This window comes from Lissotriton vulgaris, chromosome 3_1 (assembly GCF_964263255.1).
Source record: "Lissotriton vulgaris chromosome 3_1, aLisVul1.2, whole genome shotgun sequence".
Lineage (NCBI taxonomy): Eukaryota > Metazoa > Chordata > Amphibia > Caudata > Salamandridae > Lissotriton > Lissotriton vulgaris.
Window position 1 is genome coordinate 331511728 of NC_141689.1, and position 23339 is coordinate 331535066.

Below are 23339 nucleotides of genomic sequence, written 5' to 3' on the forward strand. Positions count from 1 at the left end.
CCAGCTGGGTAGGTGATAGTCAATGGAGGGAGCCCAAAATCAATCTCCCCCATAGCTAGCGAGGTAGCTCCACCGGGCATCATACAAAAGTAGCTAGGTCTCAGCTTTTCTCCCCGGGGCTGTCATAGTCGCCATCATGGGATGTTTCAGCCTAGATGAGTTTGCAACATTGGATCTCCCAGCAGGGGTGGTGTACACGCAGGGACACATCAAAGCTAGTACAAGCCAGTACAACCTTAAAGTGCAGGGAAAAACGTTAGCTTTTAAAATCCGGCTGCAAGCAGTCTAAGGTAGCTCGAGTCCATTAAAATTCAAGTATTTATAAGCCACGTAGGGGCAATGTAGAGACCAAAACAGAGGCCTTAAAAAGTAAAAGTAATCTTTAGAAAAAGGAGCGTCGCAATTTTAAAGTCAGGCAATTTAAAGCTAAGGCAGTGTCCTCATTAAATCAGCCATTTTAAGGTCAGGCGGAGAAATAACAACCAGCAATAGAGTTGGTATATTAGAACCTCAGCCAGATGATCATGCTGCCACAGAGATCAGCAGGAGTCCGCATGAGGTAGAACAGGGTCTCGCCCACAGCGGAAATCAGCCCAAATAGTAGCATCAAGCCACCGAAGAAATCATCCTCCAGCCGGACCCCAGCGCCGCCCGGCAGTACAGTGCTCGGCGCCGGTGGACAGAGCTGGTCAAGAGGCAGATAAGCACAGGAACGACCGCCTGGCTTCAAGCCTGATAGGATCAGCATCGGATTGTGGCATAAAAAGAACCACAACGTGAAGTCCAGCAATAACAAAACAAAATAGCAACAAAACAAAAATGGCGTCATGGAGCCAACACTCCAAGTCCCACAAACTGCTGGATAGGCGGGCTATCCGACAATCAGCATCGGAGGACAGAAAGCCACTCACCGGGGTGCAACTCCAGCTCCTGCCTCCATCTTCCGGGGTCGTCGCTTGCAGCCCGGCATGATGCGCAGCCCATAGGACGGCAACAGGGAAGCCAAATGGAAATGGCGCCCGTCCAGATATACAACAACAAAACCGGCAGTAAAGAGCACCAGAAGGCTGAGGGAGAGATGTGCGGGCGCCGGAGTAACAGTCGGCCGAGGCAGAGTCCACGGGTTTATCTCCCAGCAGATCACCCGTGCAGCCATGCAGAAATGACCCGACCGCGATGCGGAGAGCCAGCGGCCAGGCAGTGAGCTCTGCAGCACTACGAAAAAGATCCCGCAGGTAAGCTAAAGATTGCCCCAGCAACCTCTGAGTGCCTTGATGGGGTGCGTCGTCCGGTCCAAAGAGCTTGCCTGAAATCAGGCCTGAGAGATACGGTCTAAACGGGGATATCTACCAATCTGGTAATCCCCAGACCGGGAGCTTCTCCGGGAGGCTCCTACCTTCTGCCTCGTGCCTGTAGCTTCGAGGCCCAGAACTTCTGATTCTGAACAGGGTTTGGCTGGAGACCATACTTCTGGCTCCGCGAGTTGGTAACACCTTGACTGGGTTTCTCAGGGACAGGGACCATCGCCCCACTTCCCGCTCTCTGCACCTCCGGTGGAGAAACTGGTGAACTTGGTGAGCCCACATCCTCTTGGTCCTGGTCCCCACCTGGCTCAACGCACTCTGCAGCATCCGTGGTGGACCTCTAAACTTTCTTGAAGCAACCACGTTCCGGGTAACCAACTTGTTGCCCCTCTGTGCTGGTACCATTGTACCTTGAACTCGGACCACGGTCCACACCTCCGGATCGTAAGGTACACGGAACTTCCACCCGGGGAATCTGTCAATGACCACTACGTGATCTCCATGATCACCTGTGGCACTATGGCGCCTCTGGACACACTGGCCTTTTGATTTGTCTCCGCCCTTCTTGCCTGTATGGCCACGTTGTCTCTCTCTGGAGGCTTTTATTTTGGATCCGTCGGGATGCTGTCTCGCTGGACTCTTTTGAACATCAGATGAGACGGAGCACAGCGAGAGTTTGTCTGTAAGCGTCCAGAAACTGGTTCAGCGGAGAATCCGCATCTTCTCCTTCATCCACGGCAATCAGCAAGGCTCTGTTGAGGGTCTGCATAAAATGATCTACTTCACAGTTCGCCTGAGGCCATAATGGGGTGATCCTCCGATGCCGGATCGCCCTCTTCTCCAGGTACTTCTGAAACTCCCGGCCTTGAAACGGGGCCCACTGTCTGATCGGATCTCATCCGGTAGGCCCATGAGTGCAAATACCTTATCCAGGAATCCACCAGCACCAGGGTGTTGCGTCCATCTGGGAAGCTCTCAAAATGTATGCTGATCTTGGACCATGGAAGATGATGGAGATGACGGATTTGACGGGTGCTGGCGCTGGATCACTGCCGGTGATTGTACAGAAGTGGCATTGTCGTAACTTGTCTTACACCATGGTGTTCATTGCTGGGAACCATACTTTACTTAGCAGACGTGCTTTAGTTTTTGCCATCCCTTGGTGTCAAACGTGTGCCAACATCACTAACCTCTCTTGCAGTGTTTTGGGGATGACAATGACGTGTCCTCATAGCACTACCCCATGTTCATCTTCGCTCAGCTCACTGCGTACCCTCCAGAGTTGTTGTCTGGCTTGGCTATCTTTGCGATTGAACCACTAGGCCCCATCCTGAAAACGTGTCAAACTATTGCACATTAAGACGCTCTTGACTCTAATCAGAGTTTCATCGGTAGCCATGGCCAGCCCAATCTCCATCAGGGTCATTGCTTTGGGGCATGCCTCATTGGTGACCATCTTGACAAATGCTTAAGAGTATGCAACATCGGCGGGTGTGTGGTGGATGGCCGATGGCTCTGGGTGTCTGTATAGATAGTCCGCAGGATTGTGTGTGCCTGGGCGATAGACAACCTTAAAGATGTACGCCTGCAGCTGCACCACCCACCGCTCTATCCTCGGGGGCGCCAGTCTTAATGACCCCGCAAACAGTGGAAGCAACGGCTTGTGATCCGTTACAATATGGAACTCTTGTCCGTACAGGTACAAGTGGAAATGCTGACACGCCCACTTTATTGCGAGGGCCTCCTGTTTTTTCCAGGCATACCTCGTTTCGTTGTCCGATGAAGCCCGGCTGGCATAGGCGACCGACACCCATGTTTCACCCTTGTGTTCTTGGAGAAAGACTACCCCCAAGCCGACAGGACTGGCATCCGCAACCAGTTCGGTGCATCGTCCTGGGTGGAAGTACGCCATTACTGCTTAGTCCATCAGGGCCACCTTGATGGTGTTGAAGGCCGTGTTGGCCGCTGTGGTCCACTCCCGCAACTGCGATCGCTCCGAGTAAGGGCACGAAGGGGCTCAGAGAGGGAGGCTAAGTTCAGTATGAAGCGGCCACAATATGTGGATACACCCAGGAAACTGCGGGCCTCTGTGGGTGTCTCCCGTGTGCTGGTAGCATGGATGGCTATTGCCTTCTTTGGGTCCACTCTCAGCCTGTCTTGTGTAAAGATGTATCCAAAAAAGTCGATGGACTCCTGATAAAAGGAACATTTTTCCTTGTGAAGGGTTAAACCGAAGTCTTCCAGCCACTAAAGGGTGGCTCGGAGGTGAGCAAGATGGTCTTCCAGGGTGTTCGAGAACACGAGGATGTCGTCACTCAGATTGATTATGCCTTGCAGCCGGAGAGGGCTTCCCTGATGGCATTTTGGAAGACCTCGGATGCCGCCGACACTCCAAAGCTCAGTCTCTTGTACCTCCGGAAGCCCACGTGTGTAGAGAAAGGGGCGATGTACATACTATGCGGTTCTAGCTCACGCTGGTGGTATCCAGCTTTCAAGTCTAGCTTTAAAAACCACATGGTGCCGTTCAGGTCCTCCACTAAGTCATCCATGGTGGGCGCAAGGTGGAGCTCCATCTTGACCGCTTGGTTCAGAAGTCTCATGTCCACACAGAGTCGAATGGGCTCCCGGCTGTTTCGGTTCTAGGGGGATGACCAGTGGAGATACCCACGGGGTGGGGCCGGATAATTTCTCTATGACATTGAAATCCTTGAGTTTCTACAGTTCCACCTCCACCTGAGGACAGAGATTGAATGGCACTCTGCGATGCCTCAGGGCGGTTGGCATGACAGTGGTGTCGATGTGGAGTTTGAATCGCTTCCTCTTCAGTTTGCCAAGACCCGTGAATAGTTTGGAAAACTCTTGCATGATGGCCTTGGCATGAGAGTCATGTATCTGATTGGCGAATAAAACTTGGCCCAAATCCTCCGCTGTGTGACAGCTGATGAGAGTACCCTTGGTTTCTTCCATGATGTGAAAACGTACAGTCGCAGAGTGTTTCACGCTCTTTATGATAGATTTAATGATCCCTCTGAGGGGGAGCGGACGAGTCCCTCCATAAGTGTATATCCTCGCTCTCTTAGGTGCGAGTGGGGGCCGTGGAGACAAATGCTCATACTGGTCTGAGTACATACATTAACAGACGCCCCTGTGTCGATCAGCGGACCCCTCTATTTCCACTGAGCACATCGGTGGAGGCCGCCTATGCTTGTCTGGTCAGCTGACGAAAGATATGAAGAACACGTCATCGTCATCGTCTTCCAGGGCGACACTACGTCTTCGCTGACAGCTGTCCTCCTGGATCTGGCATAGGCTTGCTTGGATCTGTTCTCTTTTGCTCCGCACACACCTGACTGCGGATGATCCATGCCGCAGTGGCCGCACAGACCCCTCGGTAGGGATCGTGGCATTGGGTGGAAGGTGTTGGGGCCTCGCTGAATGGCCTCAACCCGCTCCTCTTTGATGGGTGTGAACCTGTGAGCGTGATATGCAGCCGAGCTTCTGTGCAGTGCAGCCTCCATTTCTTCAGCCCAGGCGTCTGAGAGCTTGTGGGACCGTGCCAGAACGAGAATCTCGTCTAGGGCGATAACTGGTTGTCAGAGGATCAGTTTTCGCAACAGCACCGAATGGCATCCTTGGATCACTTGACGGCGTATCTCCTCCCTCTGATCGGTGAAGGGGCATGTGCTTGCTAGTTCATATCCATATCCACCGACTCAGAGTCTGCCTGGTTCGCCTGCCTGAATTTGAATTGCTAAAAATAGGGGTTAAGTTGGGGGTCAAAATGCCTGTTGAGCGATTCTACCATCGCCTAGTAATCGTCGTCATTCCCTGCATCAGGCAACATTTTGAAGAGATCATAAATCTCCGCACCGCCATAGTACATGAGCAGCGACCTTTCACTGTTCCATCAGTCTCTCTGGTTCCTTTGAAATATTGGTTCAGTCGCCCTATCCATGCCTTCCAGCTGCTGTGGCGGGGTCAGCGGTTTAGCTGAAAAGAGGCAGTGGGGAGATGGCAGTGTGACTGTGCAACTGCGGTAGAGCATTGACCTCTCCCTGTGGTCCACCCGCATCCGCCTGCAGGCCTGCGGCGGTGATTGTTCCAGACTCTGTGATCGCAGGGTGCTGTCCGTCTGGGGTTGAACATGCTCCTCCTCCCCTCAGTTACAGAGTGTCTTATTGTGGGCTTCTCAGTCCGTACCATCTGCGTGAGGGGAGGGTGGGCCAGACCAGTCCTCAGCTCTTGGATGTGGGACGAGGCAGTTCACTGTGGGTTTTTTTTTATGTGGCTCTTGCTGCAGCACTTGCCCCCAGTCGCAGGGCTCAGCCAGCACACGGGTGAGGCATGGACAGCAGGGTCTTCCTAGGCCGATGGATCCCCTTTGTGACTCACCCTCAGCCACACTGATCACAGTCTCAACAGCAGACTGGCTGTCTCTGCGCACACCCACGTGGCCTCAGGGAGCACGTCTCAGGGCAGTTCAGGGCACGGGGAGCGCACCAGGCGTCGCAGCTGATTGGGGCATGGCCGAGCAGCAACTTCTTCATAAGCGCCGACTCCAGCACATGAGCAGCACTGTTCTTTCCGCAGCAGAAGCGGGAGGTGGGGCTCGGAAGGCCTGCATCAGGGCAGAGGAAGTGCAACCTCAGGACTGTCGCGGTGAACACGCGAGCAGGTACCATAGCTTTTTGGGCAACAGAGCCGCGTCGGACGGCGTGGAACACCGTCGCTGGCCTCACAGGTGAGGTGGATGAAGCACCAGCGTTCCACCGGCCTCGTCGCCAATGTAGCACGGTGCGGCCTAGGGCAGTTCGGCCTTGCGCAGCGCTGAAATCATTGCACGCCACTCGTGTTACTGTGTGCAACAGGAAGACCCAGAGCGGTCTTCCGGCTTTTATTTATCTCCTCAGGACGAGCCTGTCCGAGGAGTGCATGCCAGTGCAACACTGTAGAGGAAAGCCCGGACAGCTCGCTACAGATTGGTGCCTTTCTGTGGTTTTTCATAATTCAGATGAGGTTCAGTAGATTAATGTTACATTTCGGTAATGTTTTGCAACAATAAGTACACATTTATCTCTAATTATGCTGTTTTCCGTGGGGATTTATCTACTTATGATTGTTACTGAGAGTTTCGCCTAAAGCAGAGGTCGCCTCTTTGTGCGTCAGGCAGCGGGGGTCAAAGCAAGGGCGAGAAGCAAGATCCAAAAAATTGACAATAATTTTTCACTTCACTGCTTTAAGCTGCATGTGCACGTACCATACTTGTGTCAAGCTCCGCCGGTCCAGTCCCGACAGTCCCCCATAAATCCGTAACAGCTGGTGGGACAAGGCTCCAAAACACTAAAAGTGAGCCTGAGTGCGACTGCCAAATCACGACAGCAAAAACTGCGGCTATCGGGCCGGTGCAGCAGCCTGGATAGAGATAGAGCTGGGTACGTACGCAGTAGGCCCCGGCGGGGCGGGGCGGAGGGAACGATGCAGCGGGAGTAGAAAGGCAAGGCAATCCCTGCAGGTGCGGACGGAAGTTCCAGGGCCCGGCCGATGGAAACATTGACTCAGACGATGAGCCAATAAAGAGTGTACTACGGCGGACTCGCAGTGAGAGCAGTACGTGCAGCTGAGACTTTCTGAGCCCGGGGAGAGCTTAGAGGCACGGCTAGGGGTGGGTATTGGAGGAGTGAGCCTAACAACGAGGTGGAAGGAAAGAATATGGCAACAATTTTAAAAATAGCCAAGTGTGGCACTTGACTATAAACTCAACACATTGCTGAGGCATGGGATACAAAGCAATTAATATCCACCCTACAGCTCCCATTTACACCCTGCAACAGCCAAATAGAATACAGAGTGGCATGCCCCGTGAGTGGGTCCATGCAGATAAAAGAAGCAGGCCCTTCCACCTCCATGAGTGCCAAAGACTGAGGCTTGGAAGCCACCCAGCACCACCCCTACCACCCCCAGGCGGGAAACCATAAAGCAAGGGAGTGCGCAAGGGCATCCCAAAGGAGAATCTAAGAAATAGGTGACAAAGCCATGAAACCTATGGCGTGGCTGAAACATAGAGACAGGGAAAGGAACTGGGTACTGGAGATTAAAAATGCAGGGGGACAAACTCATAGGACTGATGAGAACATAGCAGAGACATTTGTGGCATACTAGGAACAGATATACAAATCTACCCCTGCACGAACTAAAACAGGCTACATTGAATTGGTTACGGCGATGAAACTTCCTACACGATCACGGGAGGAAAGCAATGACCACTGTTGGGATATGCAGAGCGATTGGGGCTCTCCGATCGGGCAAAGTGGATGTCCAAACGGTATTACCACTGAACTATACAAGGGAGCTGTGACACTGGTGGCCCCGTATATGCTAGATATGTTTGAGGAATCGGTAGATCGAGGTAGCTTGCCTGAGGACCAAAGGTTAGCCACAATTGTGGTTGTACTGAAACAGGATAAGCCTGCATATGACTGCTCCTTATACAGGCCAAATTCCCTATTAAATACAGAACCGAAGGTCCTGTCAAAAGTTATAGCAAATAGACTCACCAAAGTAATATATGGCCTAATTAATACACCCAGTTCAATATGGATTTATACCTGGGTGCAGCACTAGACTAAATTTAGGATGATTATATGTTGTGATGCAAGCCACAAAATCCCAACCGGAAGGAAGCGTAGTGCTACTCTCACTGAATGCCCGAATGGCATTTGATAGTATAGAGTGGCACTATCCATTAGCGGTTCTGGAGCGATTATGATTTGGTCCCAAATTCCGGGCCTGTGTGCAACTGCTATATACACACAGTACGGCCAGAGTAAGAGTAAATGGTACCGTGTCCAAACTGGTGACGATGCACAAGGTGTACAAGGCAAGGCTGTCCGCTCCCACCCATGCCCTTCGCTGTAGCGTTTGAGTCACTAGCAGCATGGGTCAGGAAATACCCAATCACAAGAGGTATACTGGTGGGAGGAGAATGGGAGGAAGGAATCTCATTGTATGCTGATGATGTTCTATGATATGCTACCAGGCCCCGCTCCACAGTGCACCACATACTCTATATATTCCAGCTGTTTGGTAGCTACTCTGCCCATCGAAATAACTGGGACAAGTCACTAATGTTTGTACTGGCGGGAGATACACTAATCATACGGACCACCGGCGATGCTTTAGTGGTTAGAAACTAATTCAGATACCTAGGTATAGTTATATCACTAAACAAGAACGAATTTATGTAAGAAAATTTCTTTCCCCAACTACATAGACTGCAAAGGGATGTTGCACATTGGAGTAAGTTACCACTCTCACTGATGGGACGAGCTTTTAAAATGATGGCACTACCACAGTTATTGTAGTATGTACTTCAGAATACCTCAAACAGGATACCCGTGGAGTTTTTCCGTAAGATTGACTCTGAAATAAGACAGCTATTATTGGATTGGGGGAGTGCAAGAATTGCATTACATACACTCAAGTGGGGATTGTATGATTGGGGCTTGCCATCCCAGATATTTATAAGTACTACTGGGCATCACAGTTAGTAATGATAAATAACTGGGTATTTGCAGGAACGTAGGAGCCGGCTTACCAAATGAACCACTGGTCGATGGGGCAAAAAGGGTACTCAGAGGCACTATACAGCAAACAGGCGATCAAAAGACTACCAACACATACACAAACGACTGTTCGAATATGCCGAGAGGGTACTAAATTCCTAGACTGGGAAGGGAAATGAACGAAGGGCACGCCGTTATGGTATAGTGTGCTGCTGAGTGAAGTGAGGAAATTAAATGGATTCCGCGCATGGGAGCTTCTAGGAATTGAGTTTCATGGGGATGTATGGAAGAATAAAAAAATGATAGAGTTCCTGAGTATGCAGTCATACCATCAAATGCCTGACTCCAAGCTATTCAGTTACGTACAACTTAAGCATGCTCTAGAGGCGCATGTTAGAAAGAACGAACACCTACCAGAATACGCACCACTAGAAAACCGGGTACTAATGGATCAGATACTGGGAAAGGCCACCTCCCTCATTTATAAAAAGAAATAATGAATAACATGACTGATCCACTGACAGTACTTAGAGAGGCTTAGGAGGGAGATGTGGGTATCCTAAAGGAAGATGACTAGCTGGAGGTCGTGCAGAGCCCTAAAACTTTGAATCATACATAGATCGTACACAAATAGAGCAAGAGTGCAACGAATGGGTGGGTGTGCTTCACATTATTGTTTAACGGATTGTGGGGATGTTGGTACCTTTTTTCGCACAGTATGGAGCTGCCAAGGGCTACAGAACCTTTGGAGTAAAGTCACTAGTGTGATGTTAGGAGTGTTGGGACAGGAGTTACTGATGGATGTCAGATGGCATATACTATGCATTACTGATGCTTGCAGATATAATAGCCTAAGGAAATATAGCCCAGGCATTGGGGAAAGCCCAACCCCCTTCTGTCAGGGAATGGGAAAACGACCTAGATTGGTGCTGTGCAGCAGAAAAGAATATCTATCAGAGCCTAGGAAGCCCCAGAAATGGAACAAGGTCTGTGTGGAATATAGGGGGCCTTGAATGAGCACAAGAAAATAAATCAATGTGTGATGGGGGTTAGGACTTCGGTAGACGCCAGCCTGGGGCGAGAGGGGTAGGTCGCTGGAAAGTGCAAGAGATTGCATATCGCATAGATGTATATAAGTGGTGGGGAACCCTGTTAAAAATATGTAATGCAATAACAGAAGCTTATGTCCTTGATGTTCTGATATACAACTGTATAGTTAATTAACAAAAAGCTTTTAAAAAAAAGAAAATGTGTGACCATGGTAGGAACTTAAGCTATGTGAGTATATGACTGTGTGTGTGTTATGTAACGTTTATTTATTGAGTATAAGACTATATAAGCGTTATGGTGCTGAAAAGTCTGCACCTATTACTTAACATTAGTAGGCCTTGATGAAGTTAAAGGGCAAATAGTCAGGTTTTTTAAAACATGAACTCTCAAAAGCGAAGATTTCGTAGAGATAAATAAAGGGTGCTATAAAGGCTTGCAGCCATAACAGAGAAAATCTCAGCCATCTTTGTGAAGTGTGAGAATGTGAACACAAGAGTTGGCTGACGGGGGAGGAGCCAAGCTGGCGACCAAGATGGCCGCTTAGGCCCCCGGCTCCCTAGACCTCCTTATCCTGCCACAAGATCCTGTTACTTATCCTGCGCCTATGCAACACCCCCGTATAGATGAATCGTAACGACGCCTGATCGAGTGATCCCGAGTGATCCACCAGCTTTGAGGACGGAGAAACGTCGCCTTGAAGTTTGCGGCCTACATCAGCTTTGGAGCCGAGGCCTCGAGTATGGGAGCAGCCGGCCCCTAGTTGAACAACATCGGTCATGAGTGTCCAGGAGAGACCGGTCAACTGGTATGGAGGTGGAGTTTTCCCCGATTACAGCGACAAGCATCCGAACTGATTAGTGGGACAAGTGGAGCAATATGATAGCACGGCGGAAGTAATTGGATTGTCCCAACTCACGCAGCCCGGAGTATGAACGGCTCGGGCATCATTTGGGACACGGCCCGTTGGATACGGGCGTAATCCTGAAATTACTCTGATATGTCCCAACAAATCGATGGGTTAATATCTGCACTGTGACTTTACAGCAGTGCGGGGTCTAGATCTATAGACGCGGCGCTCAAACCGCGACTGAAAAGAACGAAATGGCGCCCAATTTCGAACTAATCACTATTCAGACTCGCTCCTCCAAAGTGACCGGGAAAGATCGAACGGGCCAATTGGGTCGATATATCCTGTCTAAGGATGGTAAGGATGTCGATAATAAGGGAGAAGAATTGGCACTGGCCGGGGCTAGACCGACGATTGGAGCTGTCATGGCGGCTATCAGTGACTTACATTCTTCCCTGGACCAGAGAGCCCGAGCCTTGGAAAATAAATTGGTCGCTATAAAATCTGAACTGGGGCTAATGAGAACGACTATTATCTCACCGATTGACAAACCGAGAGCCATTATACCCACAGCAGCCAAACCAACCAGCGACATAAACCCCAGAAAACTGCGTTTCTGGACCACAAATTTACTAATTTCCGAGCACTGGAGGTCCGGGATGAAGCTTGGCATTCAATATCAGCTCTGGTGGGTGAAAATCTGCGTGGCACTATTCTCCTTACTGATAAGAGTGAGACTCAAAGGTGGTTTGACTATATGGCCCCTTCTTCCTTCCCGGATTCTACACAACTGGTCTGGAAACAATGCAGGGGGTTCTTGTCGGTTCGGATGGAACTCAGGGACAGTGTGATCGAATGTGCCCAGTTGTTTCCGGCTTGCTTCCGTTTGCAGCTTGACAAATATCTCTGGCCCATCAAATCTCTTGAGATGGCGGCAGTTCGGCTAGGAAACATCCATGCGCCTGATCGAATGGGCCAAGGCAGAGAATAACTGACCGTTTGGAGACATTTATTGGCTTGGTGGATGTGTGGGACTCACCTTTAAAACATTGGTAACTGGGGTGAACTAGGCGAAAGACGATTCCCCTACTCTCAGTCTGTTTGATTATTAGCTAATTATTCAGTGAATAAAGATGAGGCTTAAATATGGCGGGGGGGAGAGGCCGGGAGCCTGAACGAAGGTCCTCCTCCGATTACTATTTTTAGTTAAAGTAGTTTAGATGGGGCAACAGGCACACTGATAGTTGGGGTCGGGCGTAAGCTATATGTAGGGGTGTGTTGAGTTGCGCTTGTTGCGCCGTTTATTTTTATTTTTTGTTTCTTTACTTTTCTTGACCTTCCCAAGTACGAATATCCGTCATTTATCATGATTATATTCTAGTATCGGGTGGCAATACAAGCTCTAATATTCTGACTCGTTTACGATATATGTTGATGTCCGTAATTTATCCTGTTTATTGCTTCAGTATCGAGGGGGCTATGCAAGCTTTGATATCCTGACTTTAGAGGGTGGGCGGGACTATAGGCGTTGGGTCTCAGTGTCCTGCTTGTTGTCCCACTTCTATCCTGATTTTTCAATTGTCTGATTTAACGTTCATAATGGTCTGTATTGCACTTGGTACGCCTTTCTTATTTTCTGTTTTTATATAAATAAAAAAATATATATATTTTTTTAAAGAGTTGTCTGACCTGAGTTAGTAGACAGGCTTACATCATCCTAAATTGTATGCCCTTACTTCTGGTGTTTGAGACCATGCTTCTTCTTTAGCAATGATAAGATCCTTGAATTTAATACAGGCAACAAATAGAATACAGAGTTGAAGCCATTCTTTAGGAGAGGGAGAGAGAGTGAGTGTGTGTTTGTTCGTTAATTCATTCAGGGCATTTTCAAATCAAACATATATTATAAATACAGGGGTGGAATGAATGCTTTACAAAATGTGCTGTTAGTCCTGAGCTGTACTTGTGACATTGAAGGACAGATTAACATTCTGGACACTCGTTAAATAAACAAATAACTTGCAAGGATAAATTGCTTACTTACATGCCACTGAAAAGAAGGCTGTACGCATCAGTCTGATGGTGCGAAGCTAAATAATAATAGTTAAAGACACGAATCCTGAAGACCGTGGAGTAAACACAGATACTCAAGAAGAAGATGGATATGAAGCAGGCAATCTAGAAGCAAACAAATTGTTTTATTATGCAATTTCAGCTGAAAAGACGTCATGTCAAAGCAAAGTTTTGTCTCAAGCACATAATATAAACTTATCTCTAGGATGATGGTAGATGCAGAAGTAGTGCAATCCTACAGCTCCAGTATTGTGAGACTCTTTCTCATTGTACATTTTCAATAGAAAAGCAAGAGCACTAAAGATGGCTTCTCTATTCAGTAACTATGTGCAGACATTAAACTGTTTCAATTAATGAGGGCTTGCTTACAATCCTCTCATTTGTATGTTTAGGAATATTTGCCGAACAACGACCACCATGAAAACTGGAAAACCAAGAGACTAAACCTTAATGGGCTTGCAGGCTGGCCCACTAAAGGAGCAGTTTCTTACCTGTAACTCCAGTTCTTTGTAGGGGTATCTCTGTTAAGGACATTATCTTGTGAATAGTCCCGCCCATGTGCGTGGACCCCAGAGCAATCGAAATAGTCTCTTAAGTTGTCTTCTTCTGCAGTCCTGCATAGACATTTAAGAGAAAATCAAAGACAAATAATGCAGCCTAAAACTACAAGGCTACATTGGCCAGCACTTCATCTCGAAGTGAAAAAGATAGCCGAATAATATTACATTTTACACACTTTGTAAAGTTTCACACCTAGAGAAACTCCCCTTCACAAAAATCCTTTGTCATGATAGAGAGGAAGGGTTGGACAGACAAGCCCCATAGGCTGCCATTATGTGTCTGGAAAAGTGATACCGTGCCTTTAAGGAACTCTCCAGAGACCCTCGGTATCCCAAGATGCACAGCCAAAGGCCTTTTACTTTCAGTTCTTTTTGAAGGTGTATAAAGCTAGGCCTGTAGCATGCAGTACATTATCATTTCATCCACCGGGGAGGAGTGAGGGCGCTTATGACTACAACAGAGATACCCCTACTACAGAACTGGAGTTACAGGTAAGAAACTACTCCTTCTGTAGTAGGGTATCTCTGTGTATAGTCAATCTTGTGAATAGAATGGCAAGCCCATCCCAACAAACAAAACCAGCGGTGGAGGAAACCGAGAAAAACCACTACTGTGCAAACAGATTTCTCAACGAAGCCTGCCAGACCTGAGCGCCTGCTCTGGCATCAGAGTCCAGGCAGTAGTGTTTGGCAAAGGTATGGACCGACTTCCAAGTGGCAGCCCTACAGATAACTGCAATGGGAATATTACGTAGCAAAGGAGTTGTAGCTGCTTTGCCCCTGGTGGAATGAGCCTTAGGCTTACCCCTTTAGGTCTTGTTAGCCTTTTGGTAACATGACTGTATACAGGACACTTTCCATCTAGATATGGACTGTTGGCAACAGAAGGCCTGTATCTCACTCATCCTGCGGGCCGATGTTATAGCCACAAGGAAGGCCACCTTCCAGGAAAGATGCTGCAGAGAAGCCTTATGAATAGGTTCAAAAGGTTCCTTCATCAACCGAGACAACACCACATTCAGTTCCCATGAAGGCGACGGACGCCTCACAGGGGGAAATACTTTCTTCAATCCCTCCAAAAAATCTTTAATTACAGGGATCTGGAAGAAGGATGTTTGTGAAGGGCATTTCCTATACGCAGTTAATGCTGCGAGGTGAACCTTAATAGAATGGAAATTAAGGCCAGATTGAGCCAAATGCAAGAGATATGGAAGGATGACATCTACCTTGCAGGAGGTAGGATCAGCGTTCTTGGACGTGCACCAGATGCCGAACCTTTTCCACTTGTAGGCATAAGAAGTCCTGGTGGAAGGTCTCTTAGCCTCCTTGAGTATCTCCATGCAGTTGTCAGGCAAGTTCAAGTGTCCATACTGTACTATCTCAGGAGCCATGCCACCAAACTCAACGATGAGAGGTTGGGGTGCACCATCTGCCCCCCGAACTTCGCTAGAAGGTCCGGCTGACATGGAAGGGGTTGGAGAAACCGGTGGAGCAGGTCCGTGAACCACCACTGTCGAGGCCACTCCGGAGCAATGAGGATCATTCGCGCTCTGGATTGAGACAGCTTGATGAGCACTGCCGGAATCAGAGGAATGAGTGGAAAAGCGTACAGAAAGCTGTTCGACCAGCTGATCCATTGCGCATTCCCCAGAGTCCCCGGTTGGTAAAACCTGGAGGCGAAGTCTCTGTATTTTCTGTTTTCGGCGGTGGCGAACAGATCTATGTCTGGAGTGCCCCATCTTCCGAAGATGTGTCCTAGTACCTCATCATTTAGGACCTACTCGTGGTTTTCCTGGACCAGCCTGCTGAGTGCATCCGCCTGAGCATTCTGCACACCTGGTAGATGGGTTTATCGTCAGTCCTCTGGCTAACAGCTAGTGCCAGATCGCCTGCGCTTCTTGGGACACCGTGCGCCATCTCGAGCCCCCCTGCTTGTTGAGGTAATACATTGCAGTCGTATTGTCCGTCTGTACAAGCAAGGAGTTGGTCTGGAAGGACGGATGAAAGGCTTTCAGCACCAAATGAACAGCTCTAAGCTCCAGAAAGTTGATGTGGTAAGTGGATTCCGTCTGGGACCACGTCCCTTGGATCTGTAGAAGGTCTGAATGCGCTCCCCAGCCGTGGAGAGAAGCATCTGTCACAATAGTCTGTATGGGAATGTCCTTGTGGAACGGAACCCCCTTGAGGAGATTCTCTGCTGAACACCACCATTTCAGGGACTGTTGAGCGTGTAGAGGCAGGTGAATCCTGTCGTCCCAGCTCCCTCGTTTCTGGTCGTTTCTGGTCCCATTGATCCTCCAGACATTCCTGCAGCAGTCTCATGTGGAGGCATGCATGTGGTGTGAGGAAGATGCAAGAGGCCATCGACTCCAGAAGAGAAGACACCGTTCTCACTGTGGTTGATGGAACGGACATGAGAGCCTGAACCTTCCGAAGGATCCATAAGCGTCTCTCCGAAGGAGACACGCTTGCTCTGAGAGTATTGGTGGAGGCAACCAAGTACTGCAGGCTCTGAACCGGAGTCGGTACGGACTTCGACATATTGATAAGCAAACCCAGCTGATTCAACAGAACGGCCGCCCTGTTGAAATGCAATTGTGCTTCCTGGAAGGTGGAGCCTTTGATCAACCAGTCGTCCAGGTACGGGTAGACAAACACCTTGTTCTTTCTCAGGTGCGCTGCCACCACTGCCACGTATTTTGAAAGACTTCAGTCCAAACGGTAGTACGGTGAACTGATAAGGATTGGTGCTGACCAGGGTGTGCAGGAACTTCCTGTGTTTCCGTGCAATGGGAACATGGAAGTACGCACCCTGGAGATCTATTACGCAAAGCCAGTCTCCTCGTTGCAGTTAAGGATAAATCTGGGGCAAGGACAGCATGCGAAATTTTTCCCTGCAAATCCATTTGTTTGCTTGTCGCAAATCCAGAATGGGCCTTAACTCGTTTTTGTCCTTTTTTCGTACCAGAAAGAACCTAGAGTATAGACCCTTTCCCTTTGAGACAGAGGGACGTCCTCTATCTCCCTTTTCCTTAACAGGTTATCGGCCTCTGCTTGGAGTTCTCGCAGCTGGTAGTGCGAAAGAACCGGTAGACTAGCTGGAGGAGGGCTGACACACCGAAGACTGTACCCATTGCAAACAATATTCAGCACCCACTTGTCCGGAGTAATTTTTCTCCATTCTGCCAAGTAATTCTGTATGCTTCCCCCCACCGGAGCGGGTAACGGACGAGGGGGAAGTAACTCCTCAGGGCTTAGACCCGGCCAGGCCCTTATTCGCTGAGGAGGCCTGCTGTCCGCCTCTGCCCCTCTGATGTTTCTGGAAGGGTTGTCGCTGGTATTGCTGGTATTGCTGTTGTTGTTGCTGCTGTTGGCCAGCATGGCGACCCTGTCCCCGCTGATATCTCTGGGAAGAGTAACGCGTCTGGAAGGGACAGAATGACTTTCGCTGGTCCTTTGGTTTCCCCTAACCTACAGCCTCCAGCGTTTCCACTTCTGCCTTCATGCGGGCCACCTCTTCGTCCGCATGAGCCCAGAAGAGGTTACATCCCAAAAAATGCAAGTTAGCAATCCGTTGTTGCTCCTCATGCTTAAGAGAGGTAGGGTGCAACCAGGAATGTTGTCTCAAGTTTATGCCATGGCAGTACCCATGTGCAACCAGGAGAGAGGCATCCGCCGCCCAACTGATGACCTGATTGGAGACCATCAAGCCCTCATTCAAGATCTCCAGGAAGTCTTCTCTCCTGTCCCTCAGGAGGAGCTCAATGAATTGCTGCAGGGACTCCCACAAGGAGCGGTCATACCGACCCAAAAGCGCTGATGCACTAGCCACTTTCATCTAAGTGGCAGCTGTACTGCAGACTTTTCTTCCTGCCGAATCCATGTGACAGCTCTCCTTTTCTGGCGGGACCGTAGACGAAGGGGAAGTGGAATGCTGCTTCTTGGACGCTGTGACAGAATCCGGAACATGGTCTGCTCTCAAGAACGTGTGAACAGAATCCGGGGGCCTGTGCTTCTTTTGTAGTCTGGATGGCGCCGACTTCACCGAGGCAGGCATCAGAAGCAGCTCCATGGCCGGTTCTTCCAGTTCTGGCACCAAAGGCAGCAAAGGGTGAGAGTGAGTGACTGCGCTGCAATGCTTCAAAAATCACAGAAGTGGAAGGGGTGAGCACAGTCAATGTGATCTCCAACTTCGCTGCCCCCCTCAGCAGCAATCCTGGAACGTCACAATGTCATCCACTGGTGACACTCTCGTCGGAGCAGAGTCTGACAAAGTGGGAGAATATCTTCTGTCACTGTCCTGTCACTGGACTAGTCCGTATAGCTGGACCGCAATCTTTCCCTCCGACGACGATTACGTGACCTCGTAGAAGATCTATGCTCACTGCAAGAGCGATATCCCTCTGGATCTTGACCTTGGCTTTCTGGGCCACCGGCCCAGGAGGCTGCGGAAACGGAAGAGGTTGAGCCGAACCAAAGGGTTTCGTGGTGGATGAGGAGGAGGTTGTGGAGGAGGAGGCGGAGGTGGTGGAGGAGGAAGTTGCGGAAGAGGAGGAGGCGTAGGCGTCCTGGGCCTTAAGGGCGAGTAGGTCCGGAAATAATCGGAGTCCGGTGACCTAAGAACTCTCCTCTTCTTACGAGCAGGCCTCTGGGAGGACGTTCTGGAGACGGACCTCTCTGAGGGTGAGCGTCGCCGCGACCAGACTCGCCGATGACATTGACGATGAGACGCTAACCACAGAGGCACTACACACAGTTCTGGGCCTAGACTTCCTCTTCGACCTCGACTTTTCCCTCCTTGACGTCGACCTCTTTGACATCTCTCTTCTAGATGTCGTTCTTCCTGACGTCGACGAACTCAACGACGTCGAGTGTCTTCGCCTCCACCCCGATCCTTCTCTCCTCGATGTCGCTCTTGGTGTCGACGTTGAAGGCGAACGGCGGTGTCGCCTCCACGGCGAACGCCTGCCTCTTCGGGACTCATCACGACGTCGATGGTGTGCCGACGCCGGTGAAGTCCTCGACGCCGACCTCGTCTGAAGTCTCAACGTCCTACCCTCCGACGCCGAACGTCGACGTCGCTTCGACCCAGAGCCCTGGGTCGACGAGGAGCAGATGGCAGTCGTACCTCTCGATGTCGACCGGGACCGGTGCCTTTTTTGGTCCTTTTCTTGACTGGGAAGCCCCCCAGAGGCCGATGCACGGGCAGAGGATGATGACAGAGTCCCTCAATGCCCAGAAGTCCCACCTGGTTCTTGATGTCTCATCAGCTCCAGACCTTGGAGACGAATCTTCTCCCTGTCATGCAGGGTCCTCCTGGAGAAAGAGTGACAGATATCACTGGAGTCAAGGACATGGGTAGAAGGGAGACAGAGTATGCATACTCTGTTGGAGTCAGATTTTGCCTTCTTCCTACCACACTAAAGGCACTTGTCAAATAAAGCTGGCATTTCGACAAAAAAGAGGTGGCAAAACTGGTAAAAAAAGACAGCAACTGGAAGAGGAAGACCCCAGATGTCAAGTGAAACAATCAAAACACTGGAAAACCGCCAATAATTGAGGATATACCCAAAAAGGTAGAGCTCAATGCTCCAGGGTCCTGCTAGCAGGAGCCGGAAAAAAGAACTGAAAGTAAAAGGCCTTTGGCTGTGCATCCTAGGATACCGAGGGTCTCTGGAGAGTTCCTCAAAGGCACAGTATTCATTTTCCAAACACATAATGGCAGCCTATGGGGCTTGTCTGTCCACCCTTCCTCTCTATCATGACAAATAATTTGTGTGAAGGGGAGTTTCTCTAGGTGTGAAACTTTACAAAGTGTGTAAAATTTAATATTATTTGTCTATTTTTTCACTTTGAGATGAAATGCTGGCCAATGTAGCCTTGTAGCTTTAGGCTGCATTATTTGTCTTTGATTTTCTCTTAAGTGTCTATACAGGACTGCAGAAGAAGACAACTTAAGAGACTATTTTGATTGCTCTGGGGTCCACACATATGGCTGCGACTATTCACAAGATTATGACTATACACAGAGATCCCCTACTACAGAACCTCATGTGCCCAACGCAATGATAAGACTCTGAAATGACTACACTAGTCCATCGAGACTCCTAGACAGTACACCTAAAAGTGTGTGTCAACAGAGCTGCCGAATCCTGAACCTAATATGAAATGCAGCCAATACTGGCAATTATCTGCTGTAGCAACTGAGAGATACTTGTATTTTAATGTATATTTGAAACTGCTGTTTTGACCATACAACAATGCATTTCAATTGGCAGTATTAAAATTTTAACAGTAAGTAATTTTGTTGGGTCACAGAAAAAAAACCTATGATAAGAGGGTACAAATTGAGCTCTAGCTACTCTAAAATAAATGCTCCACATACTAATCTTGAAATACAGACCACTATTTCTTCACTTCATGCTGATGTTCTTCTCTTTCTTCGTCGTCTCTTCTCTGATGGTCTTCTTCTCCCAATCTTCTCAGGTCTTTACCGTCGAAGAGTTGTTGTATTTCCTCCTTTTCTCCTCTAAAACTTCTGGAGCTTCATGCGACGATCCAGACCCAACGGGGAAAAAAGAATCTGAAGATGGCGCCCACGGGTGGTAGCTTCCGCCGGAAGCATACAGACGTCACCGAAGGTACACCAAATGGTGGGACGTCGACGCCCACCTGGGCTTCGAGAAAAAAATAAAAAAAGACTACGATTCTGGACCCAACCACCAGATTGCGGAATATGCACAGCATAGTGAATCCAGAAAGATTCACGCTGCAAAACTATAAATAAGCCTCTATGGCCCTGATTTCGAATGGGTTGTTGTTTTCAGACCCCTGCATAAGCCCTATTTGCGCTGGGGTCGAAATTACGAGTGGAGTGAAAACCAATAAAAAATATGAAATTAGATGATGCACAACAAAATTATATGGATGGTTTGAGTGGCTACTGGAGGCCACATTACAGGAAAAATAATTCTGAAGGTGTAAGAATTGTAATGGTGAATGTACTTCTGCTCTTCACAATGTAAATGTATGATGGGCCTTCAACATGAAATTTAATCATTGCACAAAGAAATGTTATAGGTGTTTTGAGAGAGTACTGGAGGCAACATCACAATATATAAAACGGAGTGGGTGGAAAGGTTGTTAATGGGGAAAGTTTTTCTGCTTTTCACAGTGTAAATGTTTGATGGGCTGCAATTAGTATGAATACGATTTTAAAGTGTACATATTTTATGTAGCCCTGAAGAAGTCCGTAAGGACAAAACACATTGGCTACAGACGGCAAGATGTTTTAAGGAACTGTCAATAAAGAAATTAATGATGAAGGAGTCTGTGCATTCATGCTACATACAGTTGATAGTTAAATAACAAATCTCTTGTCTTTTTACTGTGGAGGATTGTGTAAGGTTGTGCTGAGTAAACCATGTATATACAACATTAGCTTGTTGATAGGCCATGACATCTACACAAGTACGCGGTGTAGACCATGTAGCTGCTTTACATATGTCTGCTATAAGTATGTTTCCTAGAAAGACAATTAAAGTTCCTTTTTTACGAGTAGAGTGATATTTTGGTGGGCTAGGTAGAGTTTGTTTAGCTTTAGCGAAACAGGTTTGGATACATTTAGCAATCCAACGTGAAATGCCTGATTTAGAAATAGCCTTGCCTTTGTGTGGTTTTGAGAATACAACAAAGAGTAGCTGTGCCTTTCTAAATGGCTGAGTTCTATGGATATAGTACAAAAGAACTCGTTTTGTATCTAGTGTGTGTAAAGCCCTTTCCACAACAGAGTCGGGTTGTGGGGAAAAAAACCTGGTAATTCAATAGATTGATTAAAAGTGGAACTGAGAGACCAGGAATTTAAGATTGGTACGTAGTGTCACCTTGTATTTATGAAGCTGGAAGAATGGTTCTTCTAAAGTTAGTGCCTGAAGCTCACCGAACTGACTGAGTGAAGTGATTGCAATGAGAAGTGTAACCTTCCAGTAGAGAAACTAGAGAAGGCAGGAGTGAAGAGGCTCAAATTTCAGCTCACAATGTTGAGAGTACAAGTAGGGGCTGGCGGCAGCCTTTGTGGAATCACTCTTTTGAGGCCCTCTAAGAATACTTTCATTACAGGGATTCTGAATACAGAAGTGTGTTGTCTGTTCTGCAAATATGCAACGACTGCTGCTAGATGTAGCATTATAGAAGTAACCGCTAACTCTGAGATATGTAAATGAAATAGGTAGCATACGATATCTTGAGCGTTTGCGGTTAAATGATCAATGCTTTTTGAACGGCATTAGTGGACAAAGCGTTTTCACTTGCCAACTTTACAGGCTCCAGCGGTGGGCCTTGTTGCATCTTTAACAATTTCCATTTCATTACCTTTTAGATATCCAAACTCTAAGACTTCAGATGCAAGATCGAAAGACAGAGATCTGGGATTTGGGTGTCTGACTGCACTGCGGTTTTGAGTTAGAAGGTCCTGTCAACTGGGGAGTACCTGGTGTGAAACTACTAAGAGTTTCAGTAGTAGGTGAACCATGGTTGTCGTGCTCATGTGGGAGCCACTGGGATGAGGATGAGAGACGTCTGCCGAAGTTTGCGAATCATAAGTGAAAGAGTTGGAGAGGTGGAAAAGCTTAAGCAAATATCTCTGACCAACTCATCCATGGTGCGTTGCCTTTGGACTGTAGGTGTGGAAACCTGAAAGCAAAGTTTAGGCATTTCACGTTTTCTGCTTTGGCGAAGAGGTCGTTGTCTGGATGAACCCATTGATGGAAGAATTGAAGTTGAACTAGTGGGTTGAGTTCCCACTCGTGGACTTGTTGACGTCTCCTGCTGAGGAGATCTGCAAAGTCAATGTCCACTCCCTGAGGGTATTCTGCTAAAAGGTGAATGTCGGGCCAGAGGGCCCACCTCCAGACGTTCTGGGCTAGATGAAATTGCTGAGAGGACCTGGTGCCCCTCTGTTTTTGCAGATATTACATTGTAGCCATGTTGTCTGTTTTGATGAGAATTACTTTGCCAATGAGACAGGGAAGGAATGCTTTCAGTGCTAAACGAACAGCTAGGAGCTCTAGGTGATTGATATAGAGATGTGTTTGGCTGACAGTCCTGTGTCCCTGTACAGTAAACTCCTGTAAATGTTCCCCCAACCTGTGAGAGAGGCGTCCGTTGTTATGGTTCTCTGCGGAACTCGGTCTAGCAATGGCCGTCCCTTTAGAAGATGACTGTATTTCACAACTGCAAAGAGTGGCAATCTTGATGGCTCACCAACACTAGATCTTCTAGCTGAGCTTCTGCTTGAATCCACTTATGCGCTAAGCATTCTTGCAACGGATGCATATTGAGTCTGGAATGAGGAACTAAGGCTATGGATGATGCCATGATGCCTAGGAGGGGCATAACTGTTCTTACAGTTATTTGTTGATGAGGGCGAAACTGTGGAATGAGTGTTTGGAAGGATTTAGTCCTTTCAGCATTCGGATAAGGCATCCCCATGTGTGAGTTGAGAATGGCCCTAGGTAAGGTTGTATCAGAAGTGATGAGCCTTGATTGAATTAACTGTACAACCTAGAAGGTGAAGTAGGTTCATGGTAGGTCGAGCGTCTTGGAAAACTTCTGATAGTTTGCGCTTTTGAAGAGCCAGTTGTCCAGAAAAGGGAAAATGTGTATGTTTTGCCTTCATAAGTAACCTACTGCAACCACTAGGCATTTTGTGAACACCCTAGGTGCTGCAGTGACTCGGAAAGAAAGCTTCTTGAACTGGAAGGGCTATTTGTTTAACACAAATCTGAGGTATTAATAATGTGCTGTGTGGGGGGGGGGGGGGGGGTACAAAAGGGGGTGGTGATGGACGGAGCATCTGAATCAATCAAACACTCACACCCAGTCAAAAGATCTGGGTTTAATCCATCACCGTTCTTTAGCCCACTCTGCCACCCCAGTTCAGACA

At 48.3% G+C, this 23339-nt stretch overlaps 1 protein-coding gene across 1 annotated transcript in view; it reads right to left on the reverse strand.

Annotated features, from left to right (window-relative positions):
- LMBRD2 (LMBR1 domain containing 2) overlaps positions 1 to 23339 on the reverse strand; it is a 420428-nt gene that overhangs the window by 142629 nt on the left and 254460 nt on the right. The window contains exon 11 of the mRNA XM_086960534.1: positions 12808 to 12941. Coding sequence (XP_086816660.1) covers positions 12808 to 12941 — 134 coding nt within the window. The remainder of the gene's footprint in view (positions 1 to 12807; positions 12942 to 23339) is intronic.